This window comes from Theropithecus gelada, chromosome 10, assembly GCF_003255815.1.
Source record: "Theropithecus gelada isolate Dixy chromosome 10, Tgel_1.0, whole genome shotgun sequence".
NCBI lineage: Eukaryota > Metazoa > Chordata > Mammalia > Primates > Cercopithecidae > Theropithecus > Theropithecus gelada.
Window position 1 is genome coordinate 14,760,339 of NC_037678.1, and position 14,548 is coordinate 14,774,886.

At 39.2% G+C, this 14,548-nt stretch overlaps 1 protein-coding gene across 12 annotated transcripts in view; it reads left to right on the forward strand.

Annotated features, from left to right (window-relative positions):
• Window positions 1-14,548, forward strand: part of RBFOX2 (RNA binding fox-1 homolog 2) — a 296,039-nt gene that overhangs the window by 247,017 nt on the left and 34,474 nt on the right. For 6 of the 12 annotated variants that reach the window (XM_025398159.1, XM_025398162.1, XM_025398163.1 and 3 more), the window contains 2 exons: window positions 4,823-4,966; window positions 8,824-8,877. In XM_025398159.1, the coding sequence (XP_025253944.1) occupies window positions 4,823-4,966; window positions 8,824-8,877 (198 nt within the window). Of the gene's footprint in view, window positions 1-4,819; window positions 4,967-8,823; window positions 8,878-14,548 lie in introns of all 12 variants that reach the window. The other 6 variants (XM_025398157.1, XM_025398158.1, XM_025398161.1 and 3 more) reach the window with 2 other exon arrangements.

A 14,548-nucleotide genomic window follows, 5' to 3' on the forward strand; every position in this document is an offset into this window, starting at 1 on the left:
GGGCGTGGTGGCGGCGCCTGTGGTCCCAGCTACTCGGGAGGCTGAGGCAGGAGAATGGCGTGAACCCGGAGGCGGAGCTTGCAGTGAGCTGAGATCCGGCCACTGTACTCCAGCCTGGGCGACAGAGCGAGACTCCGTCTCAAAATAAAATAAAATAAAATAAAATAAAAAATAAATAAAAATTGCAGTAGATCAGAAGTCTTGAGAATTTGGTAAATGATAAGTCACTTTTTCTACATGCTAGATCGACTTAGAATTAGATTTCATACTTTAAAAAAAAAAGCAGGGGGTGTTCACTACAAGCTGCAAAATTAACCAGTCTTGCTTCTGATCTTAAATTGTGTCTTCAGAGAAGCAAAGAACTATCAAGAGCTATAGATAAGCACCTTGGGCAGCATACTTTGAAGTAATCATTAGTTTTCATTTATCCTGCCACTTCACATACATTATGACAGATTACATGGACTACATATAAAGTTATATATAAAAGTGTAATTTGGAGTTTGTGGAATCAGTCTTTTTAACTTTCCTCAGAGTGATACATTGTCATCTTGCAGACCAGATCTGGTGGTTGTAAAGTTTGGTTGAAGACAAAGTTTTATGTGATCCAACTGTGAGATGTTAAGAGGCAAGTTTGAAGATGCTTGAATGAGCATTAGTTGTAATTGATGCTTGTTGCTTTGACTGCATGTTGGTTTGCTTGATGCTGTTTTAGTAACTTAGTGAGTTTCATCTTTAAATGGAATTTATGTTATTTAGTCTGCATTGTGCCAAGACTGATGATTGAAAACCGTACACTTTCACAGAACATTGCTTCGTAGCTCTTCCCTTTTCTGCTATTTTTATATCACATGAATCATTGCACATTAAGCCATCTGCAAGGCCTGAATGGAATGAGATAAAAAGCTGCCATCACTTAAATTGACACTTGAAAAGCTGATATTCATTTGGAGTTTATTCCTGATTATCCTTTATATTTTGAAGTTTCAAACTTCATTTCAAGATGGTTGCCAACATCTCTGAGCCAAAAGTATCTCTGATTCACAGCTTCTTTTAGCCTGAAAGTCAAAGGGAGGGGATTCATCCTGTCACCTAGCAGAATCTGTTGGGGACTCACTTCTGTCTCATTTGAGATAATAAGAACAGCAAGTTCCACTCCTGTTTTAAAAGTATGTTGGTTTAATCAGCTCAGCAAGCCATCCGGTTTTGCATGGACTTCATAGGGAATAGTAAAAACACAAGGCTCTTCAATTGCCAGATGAATACATCAAAATTGCATGCCTAGAATGTGTCACACCTGTTAGATATTTATCAAAAATTTTCTTAACATAACTTTTTTGGGGATTTAGTGAAAAACAATTAGATAAATGCATGCCTGGGATGTTGCAAAAGAGATTCATGATTAAAAATGAATATTAAGCCGGGCGTGATGGTGTGTACCTGTAGTGCCAGCCATTTGGGAGGCTGAGGTGGAAGGATCACTTGAACCCAGGAGGTTGAGGCTGCAGTGAGTTTTGATCTCGCTCTTATACTCCAGCCTGGGTGGCAGAGTGAGACACTGTCTCAATTGAAAAATAAATAAATAACAAAATAAAAATAAATAAATGCTTGTCTGCCGTTTGCAAGAGGCCCTGAGTGGGATCGCGGCCCCTGTGGAGCAGGTCACAGCCTCTGCCGCGGTCCTCGAACCCCGCCACTGCGCTGGCCTAGGAGCCTGCCCCACCACAGCGGCTGGCAGCTCAGCGATCCGCCGGCAGTAGTTGCAGCCCCCGGGCCCTCTCATGGCAAGCAGCCGTGGGCCTCCTGGGGCAGAAGCCTGTGGGCCACCAGTATGGCCCTCAAGATGGTGAAGGTCATCATCAACTGCATGTTTGACAAGAACCTGCAGGACTTGGTCCGCGGCATCCGAAACCACAAGGGTGATGAGATTGAAGAAGAATGGGGATAGTGGCCACCAAGCGTCTGTCTTCGTTGAAGGATGCCCTTGCAGCCCTTGGGCAGTGGAAGCCTTAGAAGGTCTTCTACCTGAGTGACTGCCTGCCTGCCTCCCGGTGTGGACAGCAAGGCCGGCCTGAAGGAGAGCAGCCCTCTGATACCACACCACTCCCAATACCAGAGGCTGTGTCGGGCATGAGGTGCCAGGAGGGCAGGGAAGTTAAGCAATTTGCCTGCGGGCACCAAGTCACCCTTAGCCCATGTCCCTCTCCCTGGGAACCTGAGTTCTTGCCTTATTGTTACACTTTTCCAGAAGTGTGTGGCTTCACCTGCCTCTGGCTTAATGAGATCATTTTTGTTCATCTCCATCCCCTTTCCCTTGGTTTTCATCATCTCAGAAGCTCTCCCTAACTGCTTTGGTGACAGTGTGTAACTAACTTATGTATTCTTCAGATTCCTTTTGAGTTGAAGGCATAGCTGATTGGCCTGGATTTTATTCTACTGAGGGTGATTCACCAGATTGGAAATGTGGTTTGCTTCCTGGGAGGACTTTTTCTGCATAGGCAGGATCTCCCAGTGCCCGTCCCTGCCCCTTTTAGTGCATGTCACTGAGCAGCCTGTTCTGGGATCCTGAGGACGGGCCACGGGGTCTGTCCAGTGGAGGACCATGCACTCTAGTCTGGGGCGTGGTTTTCAGGGGACTGTACCTGTCTTCACTGGGAAGCCCCTGAGCCTGGGTTTCTTCCTTTGGAATTGGTGTGAGTTGATAGTGCCTTCCCTACAGGCATGGGCCCATTCAAGTGTGTATTGGTGGTAGAAACATTTTTAGAGTAGTGCGGGGCCGTCCTTGAAATCCTAGGCTTCCTCGTGGGCCCTGCTATTGGCCAATTGGTGATTCCATGCAGGACACGTGGTGTCTGGGGGCCCTGGCTTTCTCATCGAAAGACCATCTTTATGGCCCAGAAGGTCCTTACTCAGGTGTTCGCTTCTGATTCTGGATGTTCTCTGCAGCTGCTGGAGTTTCCTGATTGGAGAGAAGCACATGACTGTTCAATGACAGTTCTAGTGGTTCCTCCCTTGCTGTGCCCCCTCAAACTCGCTTTTGAAAAGCAGCTACCATGTAGACCACATGTTGTAGGTTCTTCTTCCCACCCACTGCACCCGAAATGCACACTCTTGACAGTGTGCTTTTTCTGCAGCAGTATAGTTTCCAAAAAAAGTTTTTATTTCGTAATAGATTTTCACTTAAAACTTGAGTGTGGCGTCATGGAAACAGCGCTTAGCAATGATTTTGAAAGCCACATGGAAATTCAGCGTGATGGAGTGGAAATCGCATGAAGTTTGGGAGATCTGAGTCCAAGTGCTCCGACTGGCTTAATGGGGTGGCCCACGGAGTGCCCCTGTTCTGTCTCCTCCTGTGTATCGTGGGGACATGGGATGAGTTGCCTCCCTCCTTGTGGAATGGTGCTGAGGATGCTGCAGCAAAACGTGGTTTTCTGGAAGCGCCAGAGTGCTCAGAGAGGTTGTTTAGTTCACTGTTTTCCAGTCCACAGGCTGTGACCTCTTAGTGGGTTGTAAATTCAATTTACTGGGTTATGCTAGGTAAGAAAAAGGAAAACAAACTAGAAAATACCAGCGTGCAGGCACATGCAGTAGCTGTCCTGTCTTGAAACTTTGATTTCTGCATATGATTCTTGTGTGCATGTGTGAGCATATTGGGTTACCATGCACAGCTCATTAAACTGAGTCCAAAAAGTAAAAAATAAATATAAATAAATAAATGCATACCCACACTCATTTATACTCTTTAACTGTGGATATGTACAAATCTTGCATTTTTAGGTTGAGTAGCAGATGAATCAGGGTCTCTAAAGCCTTTTCCTACAGTTAGATTCTCTCAATGCTCTTTGCTCTGGGCTGCAGAAGGTTGGGTTCCCCTGGACTAAAGTTAGCTGGAATTGCATAAGTTAGGGAGGAGAGTACAGATTTGTTTCAGAGTAAAAAGCTTCTTGGCCAGGTGCAGTGGCTCACGCCTGTAATCCCAACACTTTGGAAGGCCGAGGTGGGCGGATCACGAGGTCAGGAGATCAGGACCATCCTGGCTAACAGGGTGAAACCTCATCTCTACCAAAAATACAAAAAATTAGCTGAGTGCCTATATAGTCCAGCTACTCGGGAGGCCGAGGCAGGAGAATAGCGTGAACCTGGGAGGCGGAGCTTGCAGTGAGCCAAGATCACGCCACTGCACTCCAGCCTGGGCGACAGAGCCAGACTCCGTCTCAAAAAAAAAAAAAAAAAAAAGAAGCTTCTTCAGTTATTGCTAGGTTTTTCCTCTTCATAAATAATATCATTATAATACTTTGGCAACATAGTAGTAACAACTCTAGAGCTAATAGAGGGAATGAAATATAGAAATATTTCCCTATTTCATTTCCTTGAGAGAGCCTGAGATCATAGACCAAAAAATGAAGTGACCTCCATAACTAAGTATAACAGACTCTCTATTTTCAGAATAGAAATATCTTAAAAATAGGAAGTTCTAAAAGTCTAAGAATAAAGGAACTATTTTTGTATCTTCAGTTATCCTAATGCATCTTCATGTGATCTTGGGCAAGTCACTTAGTACTTCTGTGTACCTCAGCTCCCATTTTGCTAGCATACTGTAAATACTCAAAACACCAACATTTTGTTTGTAGATGGTAGCATTTAGAACATTAATAACATCTTTGTGTTTTTTGTTGTTGTTGTTTTTGTCTTTGAAGGGACTACTGTAATTTTTGCTTAAACATACCCTGTTTGGGGATGATTGCTGTGGGGGGAGCATTAATTATTTTAGAGTAATTGTGTTTAGTTTTCATTCTTTATTATTTATTTCTTTGCTTAGCAGACAGAAGGTGGAGCACAGACAGACGGCCAGCAGTCACAGACACAAAGTAGTGAAAATTCAGAGAGTAAATCTACCCCGAAACGGCTGCATGTCTCTAATATTCCTTTCCGCTTCCGGGACCCTGACCTCCGGCAGATGTTTGGGGTAAGTCTCTGAAGTTTTTTTATGGATTTTACAATTAAAGTAGATTTTAATCCCCCAGGTGTGTTATTAGTCATTATTACTTTAGGCTTAAACTACAAATAGATTGAGAAAGATCCTGAGATAAATCGGTCTTTTCATCAGTCCTTAGAAACCTTTTTCTATCATCCAGTCTGCTCTAGACATAGTCTTGCAGGTTGCTGCACACATAAGGTGGCCCTGTGACCCAGTTTGCTGTGACTGAGGGGCTTCTTGTGATGGGAGACTTTCAGTGCTGAAACCAGCATGGTCACCCTGCTCACCTACTGAACTCAGTAAACATACCAATAATATGCTTAGTTTCCCCTGAAAGAGCAAACGTGCATATTCTTTTAGAGCAATGATTCCTAAACTTGTTTGCACACTGGAAATTACCTGGGAAGCTTAAAAAATATTGATGTCTATGTCTCACATTCTAGGGTTGTGATTTAATTGGCCTGGAGTGTGGCTTGGGCTTAGGTATGTTTACAAGATCCCCAGCTGATACTCATGTGCACTTAAATTTGGGGACCACTGCTTATTCATCCTGTCGCCTTCTTAGTTTTTTCCTTTGCCTTCCATGTAAGCCCAGCTCAGTACTGCCTTCCTCTCCTCTTATCTGCCTCAACTGCAAGACCAAAGAAACTAGATTCAGGGATGCATTATTGCCACTCTCTACTTAGCTTTGTAATGTCTAAAAAGATTCACGATGTTAGAGAATACAGGTTTAGAGGTGGCTCATTAAAGTGGAAAGAGTATAGATTTTGGAGTCAAAGAGTCTGGGTTCAGATTCTATTCGCGTGTGAACTTTGGGATTCATGTAACCTTTTTGAATTTAAATATCATATTTGTAAACATAGAGATAGTAATCTCTGCCTTTCAGAGTGTTATAAATTAAATGAAATAATATTTGTGAAAACAGTACCTCAGTATTTTGCTTTTATAATACTTCGTTGCTCATACCCCACAGTGTCAAAACCAATATCTAAAATCATTGTAGAGGATTGGTTTACTACCTCTGATGTATTCTTTCAACTGTTTATTTCCTCCTGAATCACCATCATGAAAAAAGTTAATTGCAAAGATTTAAGTTGTTGGGAAGTGAATGGCTGCTAAGGATCTTAATTTTTTCTGAGCCTGTGTGTTTTTGCTTTTTGAATTTGACCAAACTCTTAACCCAGAGATAATCAATAGGTTTTGTTTTGTTTTGTTTTGTTTTTCTAATTCCACTAGGAAAGCTGCCTGGTACTTTATTAGAAAAGCAAATGCTCTTCTTTCAGTCTTTGTGCCCACTTCATGGTGACAAGACACTGGGGCAACATTCTGTCATTTTTAGCTGACTACCTGGATATATTTTCCACACTAAAGAGAAGGCCAGAGTTGATGTTCTTGAAGTATTTGAAGAGCTTTACACAGAAAGTGGTAACCAGATATTTTCCATTTCTTCAGAGAAGAGAACAACAGAAAATAAAGGGCAGCATAAAGGACTTGGGTTATGCAGAAGAAACTTCTCGGGAGCCTGAGTTATTAGGCTCTCTACTGAATTATCAGAACTTATATAAAATCGTAGTCTCTGGAGGTCTGTGAGAATGGAATACATTCTCATCTGCCAGAGGTTTGTTTTCTCTTGAGTCAGAAAAATAGCATCCATTGCAGATCTGCCTGGGCCAGTCAGTGATTTCTTGAAATGTATTATGCCCTTCTCATAAGGCATAAAGTGCAAAAGAAATAACTTTTTCCTTACCAGAGATACCTAGTTGCTTTATTTTCTTCCATATTGTGACTCTCTATTACTTAGAAGAACAGTAGCCGTGGTAAAGAGCAGGCATTCCACGCTCCATTTCATTAGCTTCATAAACTTGACGAATAGCTTCTTTTAGCCTCATTCTCCTTAACCATAAAAGGAATGTGATCCTTACTCCAGAAGGATATTATAAGAATGCATTAGAAAATATAAAACAAAACAAACTCCAAAGCACCATGCAAATCTTAGTTTTATAGGATAAGCATAAGTGCCCTCCCATGTAAAATAAGACATTTTCCTTTTTCCATGGTTTTTCTATTAAACCAAACCAAGATGTCTTACTGTAGAAAACTTGGGTTATTAATACAAGTTTTTTGATAAAGATAGTAATGATTGAATCCAGTGGAACGGCATGATTTCTGTTTTGCTCTTTCCCTTTTTCAGTTTTTTTCACATTTCCCAAAGTCTGCTTTGAAACCCAAGTGAAGTAGATAATCAGGTATGACTCCAATACTCAGAGGGAAATATGAGCCAAAAAGATATCTGGAAATTTTCTGCATGTACCTTCAATTCATTTCATCCAAGCATTGATTAAAACAGTTTTGTCTCTTTTTATATACTTTCCCCCTAAATAATGATTGTGTTTTGTGTAACCCTCTAGTCGGCTATTTAGCTACATAACAATAGAGTTTAGGCTTTGTGTCTTTAGTTTTTGCTTGCTTTTCTGAATGTTAAAATGTTTAAAGAATTACTAAAGAGAGGTGTTATTTAAAATATTCTTGATGTTTGTTGTAGAAATATTAAGGTGGTGAATAGCATGTGGCCTATAGAAGTGGTAACACAGATATATATTGACTTAGATAGTTGTTCATAATCTATTGCTAAGTTAAAAAAATAAAAGCAATATATGCTTTGGGAGGCTGAGGCGGGCGGATCACATGAAGTCAGGAGTTCGAGACCAGGCTGGTCAACATGGTGAAAGCCCCTCTCTACTAAAAATACAAAAATTAGCTGGGCGTGGTGGCGGGCACTCATAATCCCAGCTACTCAGGAGGCTGAGGCAGGAGAATAGCTTGAACCCAGGAGGCACAGGTTACAGTGAGCCAAGATCGTGCCACTGGACTCCAGCCTGGGTGACAGTTCAAGACTCTTTTTTTTTTTTTTAAATAAACAAAAAAGCAAATTATAGAATGTATCTGATGTCTATGGTTACTTATCTCTACATGCCTGAGGGAAAGCCTGGAATGCTGTGTACTAAAACCTTACGATGATAGGATTGCATATGATTTTTATTTTTATTTTTTTGTGATGGAGTTTCGCTCTTGTTGCCCAAGCTGGAGTGCAATGGCGCGATCTCGGCACACTGCAACCTCCGCCTCCCAGGTTCACTGCAACCTCCGCCTCCCAGGTTCAAGCGATTCTCCTGCCTCAGCCTCCTGAGTAGCTGGGATTACAGGCACGCGCCACCACGCCTGGCTAATTTTGTATTTTTAGTAGAGACGGGGTTTCTCCATGTTGGTCAGGCTGGTCTCGAACTCCTCACCTCAGTTGATCCGCCTGTCTCGGCCTCCCAAGGTGCTGGGATTACAGGCGTGAGCCACCGTGCCTGGCCGCAGATGATCTTTATTTTCTGTTTTCCCTTTTCCTTTTATGTTTTCTGCTTTTCATATAGTGAATATACTTTGTATTAAAAAAAGGAGGGGAATAGCCTTCTATAGTATATTATTCTACTTACTAGGATTTGCTTTTCAAATCTGAGACTGTTTTAAAAAATAAAGAGATGTAGTTAGGAACATTCCAAGTTCTTGTCCCCATACAACATCTAATGGGCTAACACTGTGAATAACTTTCGACAACAGCTTCCCACAGAGAGGTGGATAAATTGCCTGAGTGAGTGAACTGAGAAAGGAGAAACTGTCAGCTCAGCAATGAGGAAAAATCAGAAACTGCTATTGGAACTTACTAACAAATACAAACATAGAAGTTAAATAAGGAGTTTACAGAAGAAGAAAAATAAACTATTCCCATTTTAGAAGAGAACAAAATATGTGGATAAAAACCTGACCATAAGTAAATGTTTTTATTTTTATCTCTGCAGCAGTTTGGCAAAATCCTAGATGTAGAAATAATCTTTAATGAACGTGGCTCTAAGGTAAGCTCCATTTCAGTGTCAAGTGTGCTTGATTTCTTTTTGAGTTTTGTGTTCTTTTAAATAGCAAGTATTCAGAAAACATAAACTGTTTTCAAGCCTGCATAAAAGTATCCTAAGTCCCCGTCTCTACTAAAAATACAGAAGAATTAGCCGGGCGTGGTAGCGGGCGCCTGTAGTCCCAGCTACTCTGGAGGCTGAGGCAGGAGAATGGCGTGAGCCCGGGAGGCGGAGCTTGCAGTGAGCTGAGATGGCGCCACTGCACTACAGCCTGGGCAACACAGCGAGACTCCGTCTCAAAAAAAAAAAAAAAAAAACTAAAAGTATCCTAAGTATCTACCTTAAGGTAGATTATCTCTAAAAATAAGCTACCACATGGCCAAACTTTATTCTGATACTTATACAGGGGTGGAGGGCTGATAAAGTAAGAAGCAGAGAAGGTTGAGGGAAGAGTGGGGCATAAAGAACACAGGATGTAGGAGATGACAGTGCTTTATGAGCCTTAAATTTGGCCTCAGCTTTCTCCGTTTAAAGAAAGAGCACAAAGACTTAAAAAAAGTGAAATTCTATGAGAATTCTATTCTGAATTCTATCAGAACAATTCAGCCAAAATCCAACTTCAAAACAACATACTTAGAACAAGTTTAATGCTTTGATTATTCAGTTAACTTGCAGTCTCTTTTGAAAATTGTGATAACACTTAAACAGAGTGAGAAATAACTGAGGAATTTAGTATGAACTGATTTCCTCCTTTAAGTTCTACCCACATAGGCAATCCTCAGAATGTAGAGTCACCTAAATCACAAGTACAGTGAGTTAGATTTTTTTGCATAAGAATGAAAGTATGTGTGTACTTTTATGTGTGTATTTTCCTCTAAATGTGTTCTATATAAGAACTGAAGTTTTTAATTAAAATTTATTTCCCCTATTAGGCTGGGCGGGGTGGCTCACGCCTGTAATCCCAGCACTTTGGGAGGCCGAGGCGGGCGGATCACCTGAGGTCAAGAGTTCAAGACTGGCCAACATGGTGAAACTCCGTCTCTACTTAAAATACAAAAATTAGCCGGGCACGGTGGCACACGCCTGTAATCCCAGCTACTCGGGAGACTGAGGCAGGAGAATCACTTGAACCCAGGAGGCAGAGGTTACAGTGAACCGAGATTGTGCCACTGCACTCCAGCCTGGGCGACAGAGCAAGACTATCTCAAAATAAATAAATAAATAAAAACTATTTCCCCTATTTACTATTTTAAATTCCCAATCTATATTATTTAGAATTTCCACACATTAAAAGAAACAGCAATGTTTTTAGGAACAAGGGAATGGCGAAGTCTTAGTGGTGTTATGAAAAAAAAAGTGTTTGATGAACTGAATTTTTGGACATGTTACTTGAGAGTTTTCTCACTGCTTATTAAATGAAATACATCCTACTGGAACCATCAGCCATAGCCAAGCCTATAAATATTTACCTTGCTGTTGCTGCTTTGATTTGTTGGGTTAGAGCAATTTTTTACTTAATTTTCATTTGGTCATCACTGAACTTTGAAAATAGCTTTTGGTTATGGTTAAATCTCTTAAACATGTAATTTGAGGGAAAGCTAAATAAAGCCAATAAATGAGCTAATATTTACCTCTCCAATTTCATACTCCAAATTCACCATACTTTGGGAATTGATAACAGAGTTTATATACCTCCTGCCCCCATCTGTACACATAAAAATGTATGTGCTGTTCTAATGCTACTTATTATTGCCTTCCTTTGTAGAATGTATCAACACTAAAAGTATTTAATTCTGACTATAATAATTATTTGTTAATTATTAAAGAGGTAATTATACTCTAAGCTTCCAGTTTTCAGTTAAAACAAAAATGATTAATATGCCTATACAGAACTTTCTCCAGCACTTGGTAAGTATTTTTTAAAGTGAAGTCTATTTAGACTGCAACCAGTAAACTATTTATGCTTGTAATTTTTCTCACAATGGATTTCTGTTCCTTTGTTGCATTGTTTGTGTTTATTTTGTGTGATATTTTTTAGCTACAAGGTGGGAAAATGACAGTGGTTTAGAGATAAGAAGCACATGAGTGTAAATAAATATATGGAGATTATTGGCCACTCTGTAAACTATCTGAAGTAGTAGTTTTAAATATTTTTACTTGTGAGTGTATGTACTTAAAATATTCTTAACTAGAGTCTAACAACTAGAAGGCCAATGTAGCTTCATCAGGCATTGAGGACTTGTTCCTTACCAAGAAAATAATTTGTTTGAATTATTGTGAAGCAAAGGAAATTGATCTTTCTTGAGGCTTCTTTCATTGACTTTAAGAATTTGCCTGCTATCAATTTCTTTTTCTTTTTCTTTTTTTTTGAGGTAGAGTCTCACTCTGTTGCCCAGGCTAGAGTTGCAGTGGCACAGTCTTGACTCACTGCAACCTCCACCTCCTGGGTTCAAGCGATTCTTGTGCCTCAGCCTCCAGAGTAGCTGGGATAACAGGCACGCACTACCACCCCTAGCTAATTTTTGATATTTTTAGTACAGACAGGGTTTCACCATGTTGGCCAGGCTGGTCTCAAACTCCTGGTCTCAAGTGATCTGCCTGCCTTGGCCTCCCACAGTACTGGGATTACAGGTGTGAGCCACCGCATCCTGGCCCCACTTTGTTTAACATTTACCTCATCCAGTTACTTCTCCTGTGTAATTTTCATTTGAAAGTAATGACATGAGCTTTCTTTTGGGAAATCTAAAAGCATAGGCTGCTTCTGTCAGCTTGATGCTGTATCCTCACTGCCCCATTTTTCTTTGGGCTGCTAAAGGGTTCACAGACTCTGTACTGATTGGTAAATGTTTTAAAAACAAAGCACAGAATTCAGAATTGCCCTGAATCTGCCTTCAAGGACTGATAAAAACCTTGTTTTTGTCCTTCAGAGCTTTCTTAACTGCTACCTGAAGTTCTTTGCTGGAATGGGTGCCCTTGGAACTGTTCTGAGGCTCCTAATAGAGATTTACTTTGGAATCAAACCCATGGATGCCTCCTCTGGGATCCACCTAAGATAAATTAATGAGCAGTTTTTGTTTTGTGAATTAAGTTTAGTGACCTATTCCTTTTATATGTTTGAGGTTGACTGTAAAATTACAGAATATTTTGAAAATAACCAGAGAAAAGGAGGCTTTACATAGTCCTGTTGTGTAGTGAAGAGCTCCTCTAACTTTTAAACAGAGTGCTTTTCTGTACAGAAATTAGCTTTATTGAATTTTTTTAGAGCAGTAATGGAAAAACTCGTCACAAAATAACTCTAAGATAGCAATACTTACATGTAAAACCGTGTTTAATCAAGTTGTTCCAAAACAAAAAGCAACTCCTTCCCGTATCTTATTTTGTATAATAAGACTATCACCCAGGGTTTTAGAATATACCCATTTGAAAACATGAGTAGACGGTGTTCCACTGCCATGATCACAGCCTCCTTGTCTGCCAGTATTCTTCTTTTTCCAGCTTGCCTTTAGAGTAGAATTACTCTATAGTAGTTTTTTCTTTGTTGTTGACTAGTTTTTTCCTTTTTTCCTTCTTTTACCTTCATATTCTAGATTTGGTTTACTTAGATTATGGAATGAATATATATCATATTTGTGCACACACATGCATACATATATGTTTAAATTATTTCATGTGAATTTTAGTGTTTTTACTCCCTAATCCTTTGTAAAAACATAGAATCAGCCATCCTGGCTAACACGGTGAAACCCTGTCTCTACTAAAAATACAAAACAAAAAAAAAAAATTAACCGGGCGTGGTGGTGGGCTCCTGTGGTCCCAGCTACTCAGGAGGCTGAGGCAGGAGAATGGCATAAACCTGGGAGGTGGAGCTTGCAGTGAGCCGAGATGGCATCACTGCACTCCAGCCTGGGTGACAAAGTGAGACCCAATCTCAAAAAATAAAATAAATAAACAAAACAAACATAGAATCACCTGTATCTAAGTTTCTTTGATTAACTGAAACAGAGATAGACTAGCCTTTTGAAAATGTACTATTAAGATATAGGATGGAAAATTGTACTCCTGCCAAAAAATTAACCAATTTATTATAAATAGAACTTAGAAAATTATTATATGAGTTTATGTAGCTTTATTAATTCTCCAAGTTTCACCAGTAATGAAAGATTATTAACACAAATAATAAGATCATGCCTAGTTAGAGTGACCGTATGTCCTGGCTTATCCAGGATAGCCCCGGTTTAAACCTATTATCTTCGCATAATTATTAATAAATGACCCCTTTCTCCCTCAAAGTGTCCCAGTTTGAATGATAAACTATTGTTTACTCTCCGTATATATCCTTTAGGTAGCATCTTAAAAAAGCAGTCTTTCAAAAGGAAAACATGATGCTTAATGAAAAGTATAAAGAAAAAGATACATAGTTTATTGAAGAGGAATGTTCACTACTGATATTCTCATGTATCCTTCTAGTCTTATTTTCTCATATAGAACCTTAAAACATAACCCAAAATGGTCACCTAGTTCAACCCCCTGTATTCTTGACCTTGCATTCTCTGCTAGAAATTTTTAGTGATTAAGAACTTGTTTTTTTCAAAAGTTATTCCATTGTGGATCAGACTTTCTACCATCTTATTCACCATCATCCAACCACAGAACAATTTTTGGTGATAATTATCAAACTTATTAAATAAAGAAATACACAGATTGTAACATTTACGTTTTCTATAAATTTTTGCCAGAATATTTTGGTATATCATCTCTTGCATGGATATGTATTAAGATATTGAACGTGTTGAAACTGTTCAGCTCTTCAGATAGTGCTTATTATTAAGTCCACTAAATAACTACAAATATTATACAGCCCAGAAGTAATTACTGAGATTTCTAGCAATTTTTTTTTTCTTTTTTCTAAAATCAATAGATACTAGATGTACATATTTTCAGGGTATATGTGATAATCTGATACATTCATATAATCAAATCAGAGTAATTGGGATAGCTATCACCTTAAATATTTATCTTTTCTTTACACTAGGAGCATAGCAAATATTTGCTTAACATGTTCTCATTACTTTTCTCAGGTGGATTTCTGGAATAATGGGGATCTAGGTTTAGGTTGGGCTTAAGTTTAGGCTGTAGTTAGGGGAGATAAAACGCCTATTCCCATTCCTTAAACACAAGTAATTTGCTATAATGTTTTTCCTATTATCATGGCTTTTAATTTCATGCAAAGGGAAATTAATTATTTCTTTCAAAGTATTATCAAAATACTTTTTTGGAAGTCACAGTAAGTAGGCCTTTGTGACTTTCAGTAGAACTTGATAGGTAATGTTGGAGTGAAATGGCTTTTTTTATTATATTTGAAACTGAATTAACTGTGCATGTGTTTCTGAAGGGCTTAATTTTTTGTTTTTGTTTTTGTTTTCTTTTGTTACCATTATGGGCTTTAGTTTTATATTTTTTTTATTTTTTTTTTAATTTCTGTGTTCTGGCCATACCCAGGAGATCCGTCTGCTTTTGATTTCTCCCTTAAAAGTTACATGGTAAATTTTCTTTCTCATTCTTCTGAGATCGAAAAATTCAAAAATTATACAAATTTTAATAATATTTTTACAATGTTCATTCTATTGCTTGTTATTTATTGCAGTCTGAGGCCAGACTAAAAAGGTGACAGTTA